The sequence below is a fragment of the Muntiacus reevesi genome, chromosome 3, assembly GCF_963930625.1.
Source record: "Muntiacus reevesi chromosome 3, mMunRee1.1, whole genome shotgun sequence".
Classification (NCBI taxonomy): Eukaryota; Metazoa; Chordata; class Mammalia; order Artiodactyla; family Cervidae; genus Muntiacus; species Muntiacus reevesi.
Window position 1 is genome coordinate 175,424,791 of NC_089251.1, and position 22,614 is coordinate 175,447,404.

Sequence of the window (22,614 nt, forward strand, 5' to 3'; positions counted from 1 at the left end):
CTAGAATCCCATTTTTAAACCATTTTACATACTATTGAATATTATTTATTTTTATTTTTTACAACTTAATTGAGGGATTATTGAAGTACAGTTAACTGCACAAAGAATAAACTTGATAATCCTTGATATATGTATATATCCATTTGTTAGTTATCAATTGCTTCATAATGAATCACCACACTTTTAATGGTAAAATCATATCACCCACTACTCCTTTTCATTTCTGCTATCTGTAGACTTCATTTTCACCACGATGAACTTCCCAGGTGACACTAGTGATAAAGAATCTGCCTGCCAATTCAGAAGATGCAAGAGATGCAGATTCAATCCCTGGGTGGAGAAGAGCCTCTGGAGTAGGAAATGGCAACCTGCTCCAGCTCCAGTATTCTTGCCTGGAAGATTCCAAGGACAGAGGAGCCTGGCAGGCTGCAGTTCACAGGTTCACAAAGAGTCAGACACAACTGAGTGACTGAGAACATAAACATGAACTCATTAAAAACATTAGACCCGGGATCATAGGTTTTATTTCTATCCCTATTGTCACATTCAAATATTAGTAAATCCGGATTCTTCCTTCCCTTCTTTCTTTTCCTTCTTCATTGTCTTTGCTGTTATAGTTAGTTAGCTCTTTTTGTCTGTTTCCTTCTAAGGGTGACAGACTTCATCTTCCAGGTATTTCTGACAATTTGATCTTGTGGTTTAAATTACCAGGTAATAATCAAAAGTATTTCCCAATGCTAATAGTTAAAGTAAGACAAAATACTGTGTTGTTCTCAAACAGAAACCAAAGCTGTAAAGCCTCACATATTTAGGCCTTATTTTAACCAATTCAAAACTTATCTTAAATGTTTATTACTGTGAAATAGAAACTAAATTTTTGTTTTCCTATAATCACTGCATTTATACAAATTTTAATACATTTGCCACCAAACCATACATTTTTAACCACACTAATCACAGAATACTTCATCTGTTAACAAGAGGTGTTCATGGGAAAGACTTAAATACTTACGTTTCTGTCGGAATTGTAAATGGAGTCATTCTATAATTCAAAAATGGACTTGAAATCTCAAGAAATTGGTCAGGCTTCTTTATTACTATTTCTAAAAAGAGAAAGGTAGTGTTCTACACTTGTTAAAAGAAATATTCAAAGATTGTATGTAGAATTGAACATTTAATGCAATACTGATTAGATTATCTGTTTACTCAGCAAATTTCAATAGACTTAAATAGAAATGTATGTGATACATAAAGTTTTGCACTAAAAAAGCTTTATAGATCCTGCCAATTTGAGATTTCTTTAGACTTCCTTCAGTTGCTTTCCAGATTTACAACATGAAACAATGAAATCTCAAGGGAGAAAGTCAGCCATGTCTTCTAGAGTTATTACTGTACTTGGCATTTGCTGCTATTTCAAGTACACAAAAGACTTTCTATAGAGGGCTTTTACTAAAAAACGTTTTCTTGTGGTTAACCTCTAACAACGCAATTGCTCAAGACATGAAAAAAAAAGTGGGCTAAATACATGAAGTTAGTAGTAGAAGAACAGAAAATGTAACAAGTTAAGGTCAGAAGTAAAAAGAAAGCAATAGGTCAAGAAAAAAGTTATGGGTATTCCTAAAGGTGTCTGAAGCTGACACAGAAGTAACTTCTCAATGGCTAAGGCACACAGCCCATGCGCTAATATGGTGAACACTGAATTAAACATTAGGCATGATTATCTTAACAAAAGTTCCTATAGCAGTGGAAAAGATGCCCACAGGATGAAAAGAAATAAGAATATGACACAGTGCATATGACTTTTTCTGTGCTTGTTCTGTGATCATCTCTAAATTGATCTCTTTCTCTGTTCCCTGTTAATTTTCACTTGAAATACTACACCCAGTAAAGAGAGGAAAAACAGCGATGTGGTAAGCCTTGAAGTGGAAGATCTCAGTTCTGGAATCCCATCAAGCCTGAAGCTTTCTTCCACAGCTTACAACAGACACACAGAGTTATACAATAGTCAGTATCAAAATCAGAAAAGAGCTGTATGTTTAATATTTTTCCTTTCTTTCATCTATTTCAGATGTTCTGAAAGAATTGTTTTAAGTGTGACTCTATGCATTTAGGGTTTCCCAGGCGGTAAAGAATTCTTTCCCAGAGGTAAAGAATCCACCTGCCATTGGAGGAGATGCAGGAGACAGTTTTGATCCCTGAGTCAAGAAAATCCCCTGGAGGAGGAACTGGCAGCTCACGCCAGCATTCTTGCTGGGAAACTCCCGTGGACAGAGGAGCCTGGCGGGCTACAGTCCATGGGGTCACAGAGAGTCACAATGGAGCACAACAACCTATGCATTTAATTAAAATATAGCTTTGAATTAAATTAAAATATACCAAGATTTTTTCTCTCAAGCATCATGTGAATTCTGATTTTTGGAAAAACGAAAGTGGACAGGAAGGAAAGAGAGAGGGAGAAAGCTGGAAGGTTCCTGGAATCAAAATCAACAGTTGGCACCAGAGTGGCATCAACAGCCTGTTGCAGAAATGCAAGGAATGTAGGGAAATAGCTGAAATAATAGAAGCAGGTGGGAGAGAGGCAGACAAGGCTAGTTTAAAAAAAAAAAAAGAGCTGACCGTTTCTCCTTTACTTCTAAGCCAGATATTTCTTTAATCTTTGTTCTTTTCTGGCAAGGATAAAACATGTTGTGCTAGAAAATTTTTGCCACCAGCTGTATGGGTTGTATCAACGTAGGCAGAAAGCAAATGTGAGGAAAATTACATGGTTAACAGTTGTGATTTATATCTTAAAAACATGTAAATTATGGTTGGAAGTAGGAGGCAAGGAACAGGTAAATACTCCAATCCCTGTGGCTATTGTAGTTTTAGGATCCTGAGTACCACCGAGACTGATGTATTATTCTGGGGCTGAGATAGTTCTTTTGTCCCATGCACTGAAGCATCAGCAGAACTTGCATTGGTAACAGCAACACAGCAAGGACCATCATTAGGAGTATAAGACATGGTTCATGGGACCAACCACTTAAAGCTTATTTACATGCTTCTTAGGGATGCCTTTAATAAATTGACAGGAGGTATGTTCACTGTGCCTTTGTTTTCATTGTTCGTTCAAGGACAGGCCTACTGCAATAACCTCTAGAATGTGATGACCTGTTACTAGATGAATACAATTAGAAGATAATGAGGTACTGGAAAAGAAAAAGGAAGAAAATGAGAAAGCAAGGAAATGAGCACAAAAAGAGATAACAAAAAAGATAATTTAAGCTTTTTGGAATAGGAAATATACATATATATATACATATACACACACACACATATATATAAACCACAGCACTCCAATTCTTTATCAACTTTCACTAAAAGCTGCAAGTGTAAATTAGCTACAGAAAGGCCATATGCTTACTTTGAATCAACATAAACAAACTGAGCTATTCTGTTAGGCCATAACTTTTTAAGTTTTAGGTTTTGCTTTCTAATCCCCTCTGCTCATGATTTTTCATTTATGGTCTTGCTCATTTCTTCTCTCGCCATGTTGGTCTCTCTTCCATTCAAACATGGTGCTCACAGAAGGAGTGTAAAGGAAGACGTAGAGAAATGATTAAAGGAATAAAAAAATTAGACTTGGATTATAAGGAATTTAGAAATAAAAGGCAAGAATAAGAACCAGGTGGGAACAGACTCCTTCCATATTCTCAGCCTGTGTGAACCTATGTATTTCCGAGCACAATTGCCGTTCATTGGCTACAGGACAATATCGACAGGAGCTAGCCCAGGCAGAAGTCCTATTCCTATAGCAGTTTCAAATAGAATTCAGTCAATTCAAAGATGATGTCCTACGGGGTACCACAGAATGATCCCCATGTTTGAAATTCACCCCAGTGGGTTAACATATACGCTATTTAACTTTCTGTATTATTTGCTCCAAACCACTTTCCATCAGTTATAATCATAGTGCCATCACCCAAAGAATAGCCTTTATTTATCTGCTCAGTTTAGATGTGAACACCAAACTAATCAGAAGTCATCCTTTCAGACATAAAATTAGATGAAGTTTTTAAGTGTATGGTTGGATTGTTTTCTTAATGTCTCTCGCATTACAAATAGAACTATTAGAACTTCACAGAAATGTTGATTGGATTTTTGGACAATATGAACCATACCTTGAGCTTCATCTGTTATAACAGCTTCTTTTTTTTGACGAAAGAGTTTCCAGGGAGGTACTGGAGGTGGTTTTGGCGGTGCTATAAGGGGGCAGGATCTAGTTCTTGTGACCAGCACAGGATGGCTACAGATATGGGAAAGCCCATATTCTCTAAGCTTCTCAGCAGAATCAGCCTAAAAAGTGGAAGGCAGGGTTAAAAGGATTCTTGTATTTGCTTTATGCATTTAAGGTAACACTTTTCATCATTATAGAAATATTATCACCACTATTCTAGAGAGATATAGTGGTAATATTTCTGCATGCTTTAGCGTAAGCATTAGGGCTTCCCTGGTAGCTCGGATGGTAGAGAATGTGCCTGCAATGCAGGAGATCCAGCTTCGATCCCTGGGTCAGGAAGGTGCCCTGGAGAAGGAAATGGCAATCCACTCCAGAATTCTTGCCTGGAGAATCCCATGGACAGAGGAGCCTGGCGGGCTACAGTCCATGGAGTTGCAAAAAGTCGGACACAACTAAATTACTAACACACACACATAGTGTAAACGCTATTACTCTCTGTATTTCTTTCAATCTTTTAGGGTATCTGAGGCTCCTTTCTTTATTTACAAAATGAGGGACTAGAACTAGAAGTCAGTTTTCAGTCCTAAGATTTTGAGATTCTATGACATTGCAGAAGTCTCAGAATATCAGTTTTGGTCCAAAACTAATCAACTATTACTTTTGCTGGGCATCCCTGGAGTCTCAGATGGTAAAGAATCTGCCTGTAATGTAGGAGATCCAGGTTCAATCCCTGGGGTGGGAAGATCCCCTGGAGAAGGAAATGGCTACCCATTCCAGTATTCTTGCCTGGAAAATTCTATGGACAGAGGAGCCTGCTGGGCTACAGTCCATATGGGGTGACAAGGAGTTGGACACAACTGAGCGACTAACACTCTTTAAAGATTTGATACAAGTACTTAACATATAAAGTCTGTCAGTTTTTTTGTTAAATTAAGCACCAGCAATTGCTTGATAGTTTTCAAAAAACCCCACTGCCCTTAGTGTATTGGGTCCATAAGGGTAAGCAGTTGCCTTGTCTGTAGTTTATGTCCTCAGGCTTCCCTACACAAAATCCCCATGATCACTCCTGACAAAGGAGGCATTCACAGAAGGGCAGATGGTCCAGGCAAATCCAAATCAAGTCACTGGAAGAAATTCAAGTCATGGTAGAAATTCAGCTACTGACTATGGCTGAAAGATGCCATAAGAAATCAAAAGGTATGTGAAGGTTAAAGTAACATACCCTGTAGTCAAATTCTGACATTCATGGTCTAAACACTGACACATTTAAAGTAAAATAAAACATTAACTACATTAAAGTCAGTTTTGCCAATAACTGTTTTTCTTCTTAGTGATTTTCTATCATTGATTTCTGTGCAAATAGCAATGTTTGAAAATGAAAATTTACAAAGTAGTCATTTGAATTAGGATCAGAAGCTCACCTACTAGCCTACTGGAAATTATTGCCTCAGCTAGAACATGTATTATTAAGTTCAGTAGAGTCATTTAAAATCATTATAAATATATGGAATAAAGAGAAAAGTCGCTTCAATGTTTTAAATTTTTTTTTAAAAAAAGCACTAATTTAAGGAGAGGAAATTGTCATGCCCCTTTAATCCCATCTATATGTTGGCAATTCATTGAAAAAATCCAGAAACCTCTGAAATTATGCTTTAATAATTCAAGGTTAACTCTTTGCGACCCTTTGGACTGTAGCCTGCTAGGCTCCTCTGTCCGTTGAATTTCCCAGGCAAGAACATTGGAGTGGGTTGCCATTTTCCCCCTCCAGGGGATCTTCCTGACCCAGGGATTGAACCGGCATCTCTTGTACCTCCTGAATTGCAGGCAGATTCTTTACCCACTGAGCCACCGGGGAAGCCCTAAGTAGTATTTATAAGTTGAATAATTTCTGGATAGTTCATACATTTGCTCTACATATCTCAGTTCCTTCTTATAATTGCAACCAAAATTGTAGTCCATTTGCTTTCTCTTTTGAACAGTGGAACACCAGAAAACAAAACTATTCAATGCATTCAGAAAATGTAAGATATAGTATTAAATAATTATGTATGGTATTTTCATCTATTGTATTATTTAAATAATTCACAGAAGTATTAGCTTGATGTAAAGTATGGAACCCAGTTTCTCATACTTCATTTTATTTTCAACATACTACACAATACTTCTGAATAAGGTAAAGTAATGCTTAATAATTGTCATAGTTTGATATTGAAAAACTTTGTTGAAGGGTCCCAAATTTCCTTATATCAGAATTAGGGACAGAGAGTAATTTAAAATAGTGACACATTCTAGTGACATACTTAATAGGCCTCTTTGGGAAATATTTTTGAATAATTCATGTTTTTGTTGTTGTTTAATCACTAAGTTGTATCTGGCTTTTTGCGACCCCATATACTATAACCTGCCAGGTTCCTCTGTCCATGGGATTTCCCAGGCAAGAGTACTGGAGTGGGTTGCCATTTCCTTTTCCAGGGGAATCTTCCTGACCCAGGGATTGAACCTGCATCTCCTGCACTGGCAGGCAGACTCTTTACCACTGAGTCACAGGGAAGCCCAAACGTAAGACAAACCAGAAGTTTCCTTGCCCATAACACCCTTTCACTCCCTTACTCATTCCACCTCAGATATCCTAAAAGTAAGGGTTTGAGAAAGTAGACGAGGCTTTTTTAGAACTCCCAGTTAACATATTTAAATAAAACAAAAATAATAAATAAACAAGACTAAAATTTAGAAGACCCAGAAGTACTGAGATGGGGGGATAAGGTAGGGTAATTTGTGACACTGTCTCTTTCCAAGTTTGCTTTGTATTCTGGCATTCTTTACCAGTTCCTCACATAAAGGTAAAGTGTCGATTTTATTTTGCATGTTGGTCTTGTTGTCTTTGGGGCGAGCATTTTTTGCTATGTACTCCATTTAATAAAATTCCATTAGAAAAAATTTTCCTCTGTAGATTTATCTTCAAAACATGATATCATCTTTATATTCGGATTTGTACCAAGAGACCCTGCTTATCCTAATAGCTAATGTAAAAGAGTCAGCAGGAGACTGTAATGTTGGAGGCAGTTCATTACAGCTTGGAAGCTCATTTCATTACTAATACAGACTCTGGGCCGATTCCTGAACCACTGGGCCCTGTAAGACACTTCAACCCCCCCAGGGAGGATTTACAACACCCTGCATGTCCAGGCTCCCTCCCCCACCTCACACTGCCTCTAAAACTTCTTTTGCAATCTGTTCAAACTCTAGTAGTCCCTCGAACCCAGTGGGTTATCCTTCACCTCCAAACTTTCCAACATAAGCTCCCTTCTGCTTCACGCATATGCGTTTTCCTACTTTCCAGGCTAACTTTAAAGCCACTGCTTAAACAATTTTCTTTTTTTTTCCTTTGGGAAGACTTCCCTCAGTTCAGTTCAGCTGCTCAGTCATGTCCGACTCTGCGACCCCATGGACTGCAGCACACCAGGCTTCCCTGTCCATCACCAACTTCGGGCACTTGCTCAAACCCATGTCCATAGAATCTGTGATGCCATCCAACCATCTCATCCTCTGTCATCCCCTTCTCCTCCCATCTTCAATCTTTCCCAGCATCAGGGTCTTTTCCAATGAGTCAGTTCTTCGCATCAGGTGGCCAAAGTATTGGAGTTTCAGCTTCAGCATCAGTCCTTCCAATGAATATTCAGGACTGATTTCCTTTAGGACTGACTGGTTTGATGTCTTTGCAGTCTCCGCCAACACCACAGTTCAAAAGCATCAATTATTTGGTGCTCAGCTTTCTTTATGATCCAACTCTCACATCCATACTTGACTACTGGAAAAATGATAGCTTTGACTAGATGAACCTTTACTTTGTCAACAAAGTAATGTCTCTGCTCTTTAATGCGCTGCCTAGGTTTGTCATAGCTTTTCTTCCAAGGAGCAAGCGTTTTATAATTTAATGGCTACAGTCACCATCTGCAGTGATTTCCCTAGTCACCCACTAGACAGAAAGATGTGTTCCTGCTATGTGTTCCATATACATTTTTTTCACTCCTTCATTAATTCATTTATTTGGTTACTCATTCAATGCACATTCAATTATTTAAATGTTAGATCTACCATATTCCAAGCAACTTCTATTATGCCAGTATTCCAACATTTTCATTGTTTGCTTCTTTGCTTTTCTCATCAACTCTAAACTTTGTGAGGAGAGTCATTATTAACCATACTCAACATGGTGTCTTCCTCAGATTCCAGCCAGTTGTTTAGCAAAGAATAGTTAATTAACATCTGATGAATTAATGAATAAACATGTGCTTTTTTGGGGGGGCTTTTTAAATTAAAATTTTTTTTGTTTACCAGTTTTTCAGTAGGACAGACAAAATTTCAAGTGAATTTTTCTGTACCTTCTCTTTTGTATAATGAAGATGTAAATCTTATCTTTTTGTTTTTCAATTTTAAAAAATATTTAAGTACTTCCCATGGAACACTCCAGAAAGCATGGCTCATGGTCTTTTGTAGTCTACAGTATTAGAGGGTTTCATTTCTCTGGAATAGCTAAGGCAATGGCCAATGTCAGGTAGTAAGATTAAGAAAAAATAAAATCAGGGCTGATGTAGCCATCCTAAAAAGAGACTTAAGTTGAGGGGGGGGGCCTGCGAAGCACATTTGGATTTAACCATGGCTAAACTTGAATAACTTTTAATTAAAAACAGAGGAACTGCACTGTTCTCTACATTCATAATAGCACATTATGTCTAATTGTCTTGACAATATTACACTTGTTACAGTGCAGACTTTTGCAGTAAGGAATGTTTCCTATCTAAAAAAGAGAAGGAGAAGGTGGAGGCAAGAGGAAGGAAAGAAAAGGAAGAAGAAATGATAATATTTACGCTCTTTGGTCAAATCATCAAGAAGACAAATAAGTGCAGTAATCATACAATTGGTGTATTTACATTTCAACCAAATTTCCATTCAGTTTTTTAACAGTAAGCCAACTCACTGCAAAGGCCCTGATGCTGGGAAACACTGAAGGCAAAAGGAGAAGGGGACAGCAGAGGATGAGATGGTTGGATGGCATCTCAGACTCAGTGGACATGAATTGAGCAAACTCTAGGAGATAGTGGAGGACTGGCTTGCTGCATTCCATGGGGTCACAAAGAGTCAGACATGACTTGGAGATAAAAAAAACAACAGTTTACTACAACAAATGACCACAGACAGACACAAACACCATAAATTATACCGAGTTTCTTGGCCTTGAGTGCTTACCATCTTCTCTAATAAAAATATCTTCTTTTCAAACAAATAGAGAGGTGTAAAGGTTGCATATACTACCATCTGAGGGGACTGCATTGCTGAAGAACCTGTAAATCCAAACACATACTGTGTCATGGAAATTCTAGCCAAAATGGGTCTGGCAGGTCATGGTAGACCATTCAAATGTCTTAATGAACTTATCTTTGCTGATGAAAAATAAGTAAATGATTTTACATGCTTTTAAAAAATGTTAACTCTCAAATGTACATCTATTGTATAGAATGTCTCATTCGTTTTACTTTCATAATAGTACCATATAATTCATTAAGAAATCATTTTACTTCAATGTAAAAAAGTTATTACATAAACTCACTCTAGTTATCAGCCTATGTAACTTAACTTTCATAGAATCTTTAATTTGAATTTAAATAAGTCTGGGAATTTCTATGTCATTTCAAGGAGAAAGAAAACACAAATTAGTCCTCTCATGAGAAAGGGAAACTAAGAAGGTAATTTAGTTTGAAATGTATAATGCTTGTAGATTTGCTTCTGAGAATCAATATTTATTCCCTAATATCCCTGAAATTACTACATTTGATTCATGGTGTTTTTGTCCTTTAAAGATTCTGGTCAAAACAACAGAATTTATTTTCCTCTTGTTTTTATTTTTAATCGAAAAGTTTTGTTTTATTCCTTTAAAGTTCAAGCAGTTATATATAACTGCACTAGATAATATTTATTGAAGAATAATATCTTTAAAGCCACATTATGTAAATTAGATGTGAGCCCTGGCTCACTCCAGAATGGATTAGGATGTGAAATATGCCAAACTTATAAAAATATGTTTTCACATTTGAAAAGAAACTTTGTATATGTAGGGGAGCAAAATTTGTCACCCCAAAATGTATCTCCTTGGCATGAGGATTATTTTAGCCTGATGCTTTTTAAGAACAGAGAACCCAGGAATTCTTTCTTTTTACCACCCTCATAACTGTCTAAAAGAATTTAAATAAAAGGCCTGGTTCAGACAGAGCACTGTCACCAGAGAAGCTAGAAGAATGTGGGCCAGGTGTGTTTGGAGGGCACTCAGCCTGGCCTGGAGACCAGAGTCCTCTCTGTATTCTGCTGCCTCTGCCTGGCAAAGCAAACATTCGTTTTGCAAGCATTTGTTTTCCCATTTCCAGTGAATTGTTTTCCTCCCATTTTAAGTCACAACCCCTACCCCCTTTCTCCTCTCACATGGTAGATAAGCCTCAATTATCTAACCTGTCTTGGGTCTTATTTTTCTTATAAGGTCCCATACATAGTAATACATAATGATTATTGTTTTTTTCCCCTGTGAATATGCCTCATATCAATTTGATTCTTAGACCAGCTAGAAGAACCTGGAGAGATTAGAGGGAAATTTTTTCCTTCTCCAATACATATTTTTCATGGAGCAGAGATCTGAACCCAGGTAATTTTAGTCCACAGTCCAAACTTTGAACTATATTCTGTTTCTTGAGGTTGACCTTAACTATGAGTTTGGTAGGAAAAAAGGCATTGTTACCTTCCTTTTCACAAAGAAACTCAAAAAAAGGTTTTGCAATCTCACAAATATAAACAATTATCAGTAAATTTGGGGATGTTATGTCATCGACTATCAAAAAAGATTGCTTAAGGTATCAATATAAAAAAGTTTAATAGGAAATTAAAAATACAAAAAAAGGATTAGTGTTTGTATTTTCTTTACCAAACCACCAAATATCTTTGTGCAAAAATGCAAAGCCATAGCTATGAAGCTGTTCTCACAAAAGAACACAGCAATGTATTCAGAAAGAAGACAAAATGAAAAAAAAAATGATAAAGCAGAATACTGGGAGTAAATGGACATATTTTCATGTAAAGAGGAGTGAACTGAGCATTATACATTCTGGAAGCACCAAGATAGATGATTCAATGCTAGGACTATAAAGATTTTTTTAAAATATTTTATATATACATATATAGAGAGAATCTATATAGAGGAGGACATATACTAATATATATCAATATCTAATCAAATATTTATGTAAATATACTTATATATTTTATAATGTAAAATGTGTTATATATACTATAATAATATATATTAGTATATATCTTCATTCACGTAAACACTTCTGTGACTGTTGTACCATAAGTATTTTGATAATCTTGGCTTCTGTCTCATGTGTAGGATCTTGCTTCATTATGCACAACCATCTGAGAGCTTAACAATTATGGGCAACTCTGAAAAACTTATTTAGATATATCTGAATAGGAAATACATTTCTCTGCTCGAATGTTCTCCAGCATTTTAGGAAACATGTACAATAATTATTATTCTAGGAGACTGAGAGCTTACAATCTGACAGAGACTGTAGAGAATATTGTACATCTGATGAGGGTCTTGAACCATGTATTGACCATTTGAATTTTTCCCTTTCTCTTTCCTTCTCTCCATCTTTACTCCTCTTCTTTCCAAGGTCTTTTGCATCGGCTTTGTCTAACATGTTAAAAAAATACAATGCATCCTTTAACTACAAAATCTCAATCTATATTGCTTATTCAATTAGTGTTGAAAAAGAAAGCTAAAACAATAGTATTACTTAAGTGTTAAAAAAAAGCCACAAACTTCCCCAAATGCTACTCACCTCGAATTAGTAACATCAAAACAAAACAAAGCAAAAACTTTAAAAATCGACATATATTGTGAAAGACATGGCATTGATGACTACAAATAATTTTATGCTAAACGTAGATAACCAGGTGAATATAATTTATTTGTATAAAATCATGGTGCCAGGCTAGTCTCATTTTAAAAAGGAAAAAAATCAGGAAGAAATGTATCTAAAATTGAGTCCTAAATGTGGAGCCCTCTTAGACTTTCTTTATTTGGAGCCTGCATTTCAAGAAACTCAGCTTTCTGCCTCCAGAATATCTTCTGGTGGAGACTGGCCACCAACCAACATCCACACCAACATCGTATTGTCAACAAGATGTTCATAGTAAACCCAGTACCCAGAACCATCTACCACTTGAATTTCCATCCATATTTACATTTCTGTGAAACATGTTTTCCTTCATCTTAAAAAATTCCCTGGGATTTTTAATTTCCTAATAAATCCCTTCCAATTCTAAAACAGAAATTTCAAATTTCTGCCATTCATTCTTTTATCATTTGCTAAATTTGTAATCAGTATTGATCAGGTTGTTTTTTAAAAAAAATTGCATATATAAAAAAACTATAACATTAACACTGTGTGCTGTTTCTTAGCCTCTAAAATAAAACTATCTCGGATCTTAGCTTTATAGTAGATTTAACATCTATGTCAGATACAAAGAGATAACTATAAGTATAGGATGAAATATTTAATTTGAAAACAAGTATAAAAATAGATGATCAGAATTTCATTTTGTGGTTTTGACTTAAAACTAGTTACAGGTAATAATATATGACTTCATGTATGATTTTTAAAATAGGCTTCTCTGGTGGCTCTGACAGTAAAGAATCTGCCTGCAATACGAGATACCTGGGTTTAATCCCTGAGTCAGGAAGATCCCCTGGAGAAGGGAATGGCAACCCATTCCAGCATTATTGCCGGGAAAATTCCATGGACAGAGGAGCCTGGTGAGCTACAGTCCACGGGGTTGCAAAGAGTCAGAGATAACTGAGAGACTGATACTTTCACTTTCACTACACGCCTATTCAAAACCCATAACTTAAAATAATACATAATAAAATCTGTAAATAGGAAAAACACACTATTTCACATAGAAATTTGGAAAGTATGCAAAAATGTTTACCAAAGTGTGTTTTTGCCAATACCAAATAAATTTATTGTTCCTCTGTCGCTTCATTTCACCTATCTGGCCAACCCTTCTGAGTAAAATTAGCAGCTGAGTCCTACATCCTACTGGAGATAATCTTCCCCTAGTTCTGCAAGCTTCTGCCCTATTTTAAATAATCATGAGAACCTTCATCTCCACCTCTACTTCACTCTCAGCTCATAAATGGTCTGCTTATAAAGAGAGAGAATAGAAGTCTTTTTTCAGAAACCCTCAACTTCTCTCTCTCAAACCCACTCACCCACTGATATCTACATCTATCCTTTCTCTCATTCTCTGTGCCAATCTGTTAGGATGGAGGACACATTGCTCCCCAGGTTGGACCAATCCCTTCACTTTGGCTCTCTGGAAACCTGTGCTATGGCTGTCATCTCAACTACCTCTTCCAAATTGCCACTTAAAAATACTCGACCCTTCTTCGTTAGATAAAAGTTTAAATATTTTTCATGAATCCCCTGTTTTCCTTGACAGCTTCCACTTTTTCACTCTCCTATTCTTCACAGACAAATTTATAACAGGTTTGTTTATACATTATTTTACTTCCCACTTATATCTTAATCTCTCCATGTGTTTTCCACTTCCATCATTTACCAGTGCCCAGTGACCTCTGTATCATAAAATCTAACAGAGAAATTTGAATTCCCATCATATTTCAACTCTCAACACTGTTTGGAACATACAATCTCTCCGATTCTTGAAACATTCTTTTCCTTTGATTTTTCAACAGTGACCTGCTCAGCTGATCTTCCTATTTTCCTGGTCATTCTTTAACCTTGTTTGCCAGCTCATTATTTTGTACCAGCTCTCAGATATTTAGCTTCTTTCAGGCTTAGTCTTAAGGTTCCTAATCTTTTCACTTTACACCATCTCCTTGGGAATATCATTCATCATTTAATTTAGCATGCATTTGTCACTGATCCTCAAGGGTATATCAACAGCCTGGAACTCCTGACATGAAAAGTGCACTTGGTTTCTTAAAGGCACCTCAAACTCAATATGTCCTAAATCATTTTGTGATCTCTTCTCATAAAGCCATTCCTCTTTTTTGCATTACCCAGCTGCCTTAAACACACTACCATCCATCCAGTTCTGCAAGTAAGAATTCTACAAATTATCTTTGCCACATCCTGCTATTTTTTACTTCATAAGTATCTCTCAATAATTTACTGTGTCTGCTTCTCCACTATGACAATCCTATTAACCTGCTCCAAGCTACTGTCATCTCTAACATGAGTTGATACCACAGTCATCAAATTGTTTTTTCTGTGACTTCTCCTGCCACTGACCTTCCACCTCCATCTGCATTCCAAATTATTTTTTTCTCAGAGAACCAGAATATCCTTTTCAAAATGTGAAATAGATCATGATTCAACTCTAAATTCTTCATTAGCTGTCAACGGCTCTTTGGTAAAGATCAAATTTCTTAGCATGACCTAGAAGTTTTGACATGATCACTCTCCTACCTACTTCTTCAGGTTCTTCTTAAGCCACTTTATTTCTCACATCCTCTCTTCCAGTTGAGAACATCTACCAGGCCTTCCAAGTCACTGCCATTTCTGCAACTGCCTGATAATATTTATATATGCTCTCTCTTCTACCTAGAATTCTCTTCCCTTCACAGTCCATCATCTTCCTGCAGATATCCTTCTAATTTTTGTGAACACAGCTCAAAATTCCTTAAGGAATTCTTCCCTGGTGCCCCAGACTAGGTCTCCCATATGAACGACTTACAGTTTCCTGTATTTCCCTTCAAGACCCATGTCTTAGTATGTATTTATGATTTTTAAAATTAATGTTAGTCCTTCTCATGTTACTTAAGCTCTAAGAGGTGAGATCCACATCTGATTTTGTTCACGTTGCTGCTAATTCCTGGAACACTTATGGGTATTCTCAGCAAGTAGTACATTGATCTTTGTGACTCCATGGACTGTAGCCTGCCAGGCTCCTCTGTCCATGAAATTCTCCAGGCAATACTGGAGTGGGTTGCCATTGCTTTCTCCAGGGGATCTTTCCCACCCAGGGTTTGAACCCAAGTCTCCAGCATTGCAGGCAGACCTTTACCGACTGAGCTACCAGGGAAGCCCACGTGCATTGAATGAATGGTTAATTGGATGGATGGATGCTACTGTTGTTAAGTCTCTAAGTTATGTCAAACTCTTTGCAACCCCATGAACTGTAGCCGGCCAGGCTCCTCTGTCAATGGGGTTTCCTAGGCAAGAATACCGGAATGGGTTGCCATTTCCTTCTTCAGGCGATCTTCCCAACCCAGGGATCCTCTTTACCACTGAGCTGCCTGGGAAATCCAGATAAGATGGAGGATAGACAGATGTTAATTTGTGATACACAAGAAAGAGATTCCAGGTTCAAATTAATTTAGGATACACTGGGTAAAACAAATTTAACCTGGCTATTTTTTCATTTTTGCTTCCTTTTATAAACTAAAGCACATTAGATTATTTTAAGAGGGATCGATGATGGGGCAGAAATCACACATACTTAATTTTTTTGCTTATCTTTGAGGGATATTTACAGTAGTTATTTCAGGGCAGTATATGATTGGAAACGCTGATGTGCAAGATCTAAATAAGAATAAAACATCAATATCTTATAAAGCATAAATATCTGAAAGACTGTTATAGATGTTATCACAGCTATACAAAAAATTTAGCATTTTCTAGTATATTCAACTCTACTTGCAAGCATTATTGTTCATATGCATGGTATATGAAATATTTTAGAAAGTATAAAAATGACCACTTATTAAGTATATTTCTCACCTAAAGAAAAACACTTCTACACTTTGCAAAATAACTTGAAAAATATAATTTCTAGATTTTTAACTTTCACCTTAAGATAAACAACCTGCAAATCATAGTCTAATCTATGTCCATTTCACATTTTTTGAAATAGAACCACTTTTCAGGTTTGGTATTTTGGCTCATTCCACTCTACCTATGACATACAAGAAAGATGTGTTTAATGAAGTGAAACTGAAAACTTAATGTCTTTTTTCTATATTAATACTATATTAATTTAATATCATTAAAATATATAATTACCTTTTGACTATAAGGAGAGCAAAATATAGTGAAATAATTAACATAAATGCCACTGCAAGCTCTAGTATCCAGGAAATAGAGAAACTTGAATGACTGTTTTCACAACACTTAATAAATGACAATGCTTATAAATAGTCATTAAATCCAGCAATGATTATAAAGCATTTATATGCAATATCCATACTGGATAGCATTGTGATATAAATTGTCTTACCCTTTAAAGTCCTTTCACTTTTCTCAGGCAGTTTTAGTGTCGTTATTGAATTTTCAGGTTTGAATTCCTTGCCATCTTTCACTTCTTTCCCATCCTTCACTTCTTTCCCATTCTTCACTTCTTTTCCTTGTTCTTTTAATTTGGCCTCTATGTCAGTTATTTTGCTTTCAGAGCTGGACTCATCTGATAGCTTAAACTCGGGCAATATTTCTTTCAAGAGCTCCCAAACTTTGTCTGTATATCCTGGGCTTAGGTGAAAAACAAAATTAATTTCCAAATTAAACTTCTTACTCCACATCAAGAAATTACTGACAGAAAAAACATGAACTTGATTTCACAAGACCGATCAATAGTTACTTCACATTTTTATTAAAAACACCGCTATGTATTCATTCATTCAACAAGCATTGATTAAGTGCCTACTCTGTGCTAGGCTTTGCTGATGCAAAGAGACCAAACACAGAGTTCTAGTTAAGATGGTGATATAGGAGGATTCTAAACTTACTTCTTCCTAGGGACACAGCAAATTTACAGCTACATATAGAACAGTTTTCTTGGGGGGGGGGGGCGAGAAACTAGCTGAAGAATTCCTACGTATCTGGCAAACGAGAATGGATAGGAGAGGCTGAGAAACAGTCTTGCCATAAAACCCAACCAGTGCAATGACCCACAATTTGGAAAGAACTCACATTCTGAAGATTTTCCCTGAGGAGGCAAGGGTTTGCACCCTACATCATCTGGCATTCCAACTTTTAAGACCTGCAGATCAGAGAGAAGTTCCCCAAACACACAGTTTTGAAAGCCAGCAGGGTTTGCATCCATGAGGCCCACAAGGTTATAGCAAACTCAGAAAGTGGAAGTAAAGTGAAAGTTTTAGTCACTCAGTCATGTCTGACTCTTTGTGACCCCATCAACTATAGCCTGCCAGGCTTCTTTATCCATGGGATTCTCCAGGCAAGAATACTGGAGTGGGTTTCCAGTCCCTTCTCCAAGGGATCTTCCTAACCCAGGGATTGAAACCAGGTCTCCTGCATTTCAAGCAGGTTCTTTACTGTCTGAAACAGTTCTTAAAGGGCTTTCATGGACTCACCAATCCCAAGGCCAGTGTATAGAAGAGCACCCAATAGGAGACTTTAACACCCCACTTTCTTCAATAAATAGATCTTCCAGACAGAAAAGTGATAAGAAAACATTGATCTTGTGAAAGTCGCTCAGTCGTGTCTGACTCTGCAACCCCATGGACTGTAGCCTGCCAGTCTCCCGTGTCCATGGAATTCTCCAGGCAAGAATACTGGAGTGGGTAGCCTATCCCTTCTCCAGCGGATCTTCCCAACCCAGGCATCAAACCGGGTTCTCCTGCATGCAGGCGGATTCTTTACCAGCTGAGCTACCAGGGAAGCTCATTGGTCTTGAGAAACACATTAAATAAAATAGATTTAGACACATACAGAACATTCTATCTGAAACTAACAGAAGAAACATTTTTCTACATGGAGTATTCTCCAGAATAGATCATGTTAACTCACAAAAAATATTTTAATGAATTCAAGAAGATTGAAATCATAGCACCCACCTTTTCCAAGCACAACTTTTCTAGTATGAAACTAGAAATTAATTACAAGAAGAAAACTGGGAAATTCACAGCTATGTGGAGATTAAACAATATGCTACTGACCAACCAATGGTTCAAAGAAGAAATCAACAAAATGCTTTGAGATAAATAAAATGAAAGTACAGCATAACAAAAATACAACAGATACAACAACAGCAAATCAAATATAACAAGACAAAAGTAATTCTAAGAGGTACATCAAGAAGTCAGATCTTAAAAAAACTACCTAACTTCACGCCTTAAAGAACTGGAAAAGAAGAACAAATGAAGCCTAAATTTAGTAGAAGGAAGGTAATAACAAATGTGGTGGTGGTAAGTCACTTCAGTCATGTCTGACTCTTTGAGACCCTATGGACTGTAGCCCACCAGGCTCCTCTATTCATGGGATTCTCCAGGCAAGAGTATTGGAGTGGACTGCCATGCCCTCTTCCAGGAGATCTTCCCGAATAACAAATATCAGAGTTTAAATAAATGATTGAAAGACTAGAAAGACAATAGAAAAAAAATCAAAGAAACTAAGAGCTGGTTTTGTGAAAGGACAGACAAAACTGAAAAGCCCTTAACTAGACTCACCAACAAAAAACAAGTAAATAAAATCAGAAATGAAACAGACACATTGTACTTAATACACAAAATACAAAGAACCATAAAAGACTATGAGAAACAAACACACAACAAATTGGATAACCTAAAAGAAATGGATAAATTCCTAGAAACATACCACTTACTAATATAAAAAAAAAAACAAAAAACAGAAAATCTGAACAAACCAGGTTTTAATTTTAACTAATTCAAATTAAAATCTGAATTAATCAATAAAAAGATAATCCAGTTAATAAATGGGCAGAGGATCTGAACAGACATATTTGCAAGGAAGATAAACCAATGGTCCACAGTTACAACAAAATGCGCTAAACATCACTAAGCATCAGGTAAAATGTAAGTCAAGCCCACAATGAGTTACAACCTCACGTGCATACTAGTTATCATCAAAAAGACAAGAAATGACAAGCGTTGGCAAGGACATGGAGCAAAAGGAACCCTTGTGCACTGCTGGTAGGAACATACGTTGATATAGCCAGTATGGAAAACAGTATGGAATTTCCTCAAAAAATTAAAAATAGAACTATCACATAGTCCCACAATTCCACTTCTGGGTATTTATCCGTAGGAAATGAAAGCACTAACTCAAAAAGACAGAAGTTTGTCAAAAAGAACAATCTCATGTTCTCTGCAGTGTTATTTACAATAACCAAGATGTATGTGTCTATGGATGGATGGATGAATCAAGTGTAGCATTCATATTCACAATGTAACATTGTTTAGCCATAAAAAAAGGAAAGAAATCTTGCCATTTGAAACAATGTGGATGGACTTAGAGGACATTAGTAGTGGTGGTTTAGTTGCTCAGTTGTGTCTGCCTCTTGCAACCCCATGGACTGTAGCCGGCCAGGCTCCTCTGTCCATGGGATTTCTCAGACAAGAATAATGGAGTGGGTTGTCATTTCCTTTTCTAGGGGATCTTCCTGAACCAGGAATAGAACCTGGGCCTCCTGCATTGCAGATGGATTCTTTACTTGACTGAACTATGAAGGAAACCCCTTAGGGACATTATACTAAGTGAAATACATCAAAGAAAGACAAATACTGTATGATTTGCTTCAGTTATATATGGAATCTGAAAGCAAACACACTCATTGATATAGAGAACAGATTTGTGGTTGCCAGAGGCAAAGGGTGGGATTTGGGCAAAATAGTGAAGGCATTCCAAAAATACAAATTTCCAGTTATACAATAAATGAGTCAGAGCACTGTAATGCAGAGCAGGGTGACTGTGGTTAATAATACAGTAGTGTATAAGTAGATCTTAAAAGTTTTCACCGCAAGAAAAAAAAATAACCATGTGTGGTGATGCCTGTTAACTAGATCTGTGCTGACCATTTCTCAACATATAAAAACACTGAATTACTATGTTGTACGCATTCATGCTAAGTCGCTTCAGCTGTGTCTGACTCTGACCGCATGGACTGCAGCCCGCCAGACTCCTCTGTCCATGGGGATTCTCCAGGCAAGAATTATTGCGTATGGTGACTGCAGCCATGAAATTAAAAGAAGCTTTGCATCTTTTATTGCAAAAAAAAAAGCTATGACAAACTTAGATAGCATATTAAAAAGCAGAGACAGATTTTCTTTTCTTGGGCACCAAAATCACTGCAGACTGTGACTGCAGCCATGAACTTAACAGACGCTTGCTCCTTGGAAGAAAAGCTATGACAAACCTAGACAGCATATTCAAAAGCAGAGACATTACTTTGTCAGCAAATGTCTGTCTAGTCAAACCTATGGTTTTTCCAGTAGTCATGTATAGATGTGAGAGTTGGACCATAAAGAAAGCTTAGCACTGAAGAATTGATGCTTTTGAACTGTGGTGTTGGAGAAGATTGCAAGGAGATCAAATCAATCAACCCTAAAGGAAAATAACCCTGAATATTCATTGGAAGGACTGATGCTGAAACTCCAATACTTTGGCCACTTGATGGGAAGGACTGACTCATTAGAAAAGATCCTGATACTGGGAAAGATTGAAGGCAGGAGAAGAAGGGGATGACAGAGGATGAAATAGTTGAATGGAATCACCGACTCAATGGACATGAGTTTGAGCAAGCTCTGGGAGTTGGTGATGGACAGGGAAGCTTGGCATGCTGCAGTCCATGGGGTCACAAAGAGTCAGACACGACTGAGCGACTGAACTGACTGAACTCCATAGTTCTCCTCAGAATGCTCTTGCTATCCTATATCCTTTCCTCAGTGAGTGAATAAGCACAATCACATTTTGGGTTCACCTGTACGTGTATGTAACCCTCAACTCATAAGCTCCAGCTCAAACCTCTCTTCAGATAACCAGGCTCATGTGTACAACCATCTAACAGACAACTATCCAAAAACAAATCAATTGATCAACCAACAAAAACATCCTGTTACCATCTACTTTTCAGTCAACTTAGAAAAGTGAGAATGACCAAGCCTTTCACCTTGAAACTCTCCTCAAATAAAAAATATATCCCATTTATCCCTCTTCCTCCTACTGCAGTAGACAACTCTTTCTTTCAACATTCTTTTCTTTTTTTTTTGAACGTTCTCTTTTATCTTTTCTTTTTTAAACTTTTATTTATTTGGCTGCACCGGATCTTTGTTGCAGCACTTGGAATCTTCCATCTTCGTTATGGCATGCGGGATCTTCAGTTGATCCCTCGTATGAACTCTTAGTTGCAGCAGGTGGAATCTAGTTCCCTGACCAGGGATGGATCCGGGGCCCCCTGCATTGGGGATGTGGAGTTTTAGCCTCAGGACCACCAGGGAAGTCCCCCTTTCTCCATTTTTACCAGTTTTTTTTTCCATAGAAGCCCTTCTGCAATATTGCACAGACCAGTTTCCCTGCTCCAGTCCTCATATCTGTCCTCCTGCTCTGAGCAAGCCCCCAAACTCACAAGCCTGATTGAGATCATCCTCCTGTATAAAATCTCTCAGCGACATTCTGTTGCAAATTTCTTAACTTCCTCTGTTTTGCTCCTATACACCTCTCCACCCCCTACTCATCTCCCCTCTAGAATCCAGCAGCCAAAATCCACTCCTGCAGATTCATGTGCTTTTCTGGGAGTACACCATGCTGTCTTGCACTTCCATGCTATTCTTTCTTCTCTGAGTTGGCTTCCCTGCCCCAATAAGCCTCATTAGTTTCAACTAATCCTTTGAGATCACTTTAAGCATTACTTTCTGGGGAAATTAAGCTATATGTTCCTGCACTGGATTACCAAAGAATCTTTTGCACACTTCTGGTTTAGCCTTTTAAAGTATTTTTAAAATTATTCTATCAACAAACATTTATTCAGATCATACCATGTACCGGTCATGCAGTGTCATTTTTTTCTAAGCACTGGAAGTCTCAACATTGAGAAAGACAAAAAAGAGTTCCTGTTCTCATACACCATACCATCTCAGTGGAAGATGGAAGGCAGTGATAACTTCTCAGTGGAAGGCGGTGATAACTTTCATAATGAAAATAAAATAATAAAAAATGGGCTATGGAATCATTTGGGAAAGAAATTATTTAAACCTAGATGGCTGAAAAGACTTTTCTGAGGAGTTGATATTTAAACCTGGTGAGATCTAAGTGTTACGACATATCCAGCCAAGTAAATATCTGATGGAAGATCATTTAAGGCATAAAGAAAGAACAGTTCAGGTTAAGACCCTAGGGGGTAATGATTTTAGAACATTTGAGATGCGGAATGAAGATGTGGGTGGCCAGGTAGGGTTTTTTGTTTTGTTTTGTATTTTGCATTTAATCCCCCAAAGGCTCTGTAACCTAAGCAGTGCAATCATAATTGAGGTATAAGAGAAGGTTGCAAATTTTACCCAGTCACAA

General features: G+C 37.1%; 1 protein-coding gene across 1 annotated transcript in view; it reads right to left on the reverse strand.

Annotated features, from left to right (window-relative positions):
• The window catches only part of ADGB (androglobin), a 170,472-nt gene that overhangs the window by 94,798 nt on the left and 53,060 nt on the right, over positions 1-22,614 (reverse strand). Inside the window, exons 8-12 of the mRNA XM_065927758.1 lie at positions 16,577-16,824; positions 11,820-11,960; positions 9,467-9,561; positions 4,161-4,335; positions 1,013-1,103 (exon numbers count right to left, since the gene is read on the reverse strand). Coding sequence (XP_065783830.1) covers positions 1,013-1,103; positions 4,161-4,335; positions 9,467-9,561; positions 11,820-11,960; positions 16,577-16,824 — 750 coding nt within the window. The remainder of the gene's footprint in view (positions 1-1,012; positions 1,104-4,160; positions 4,336-9,466; positions 9,562-11,819; positions 11,961-16,576; positions 16,825-22,614) is intronic.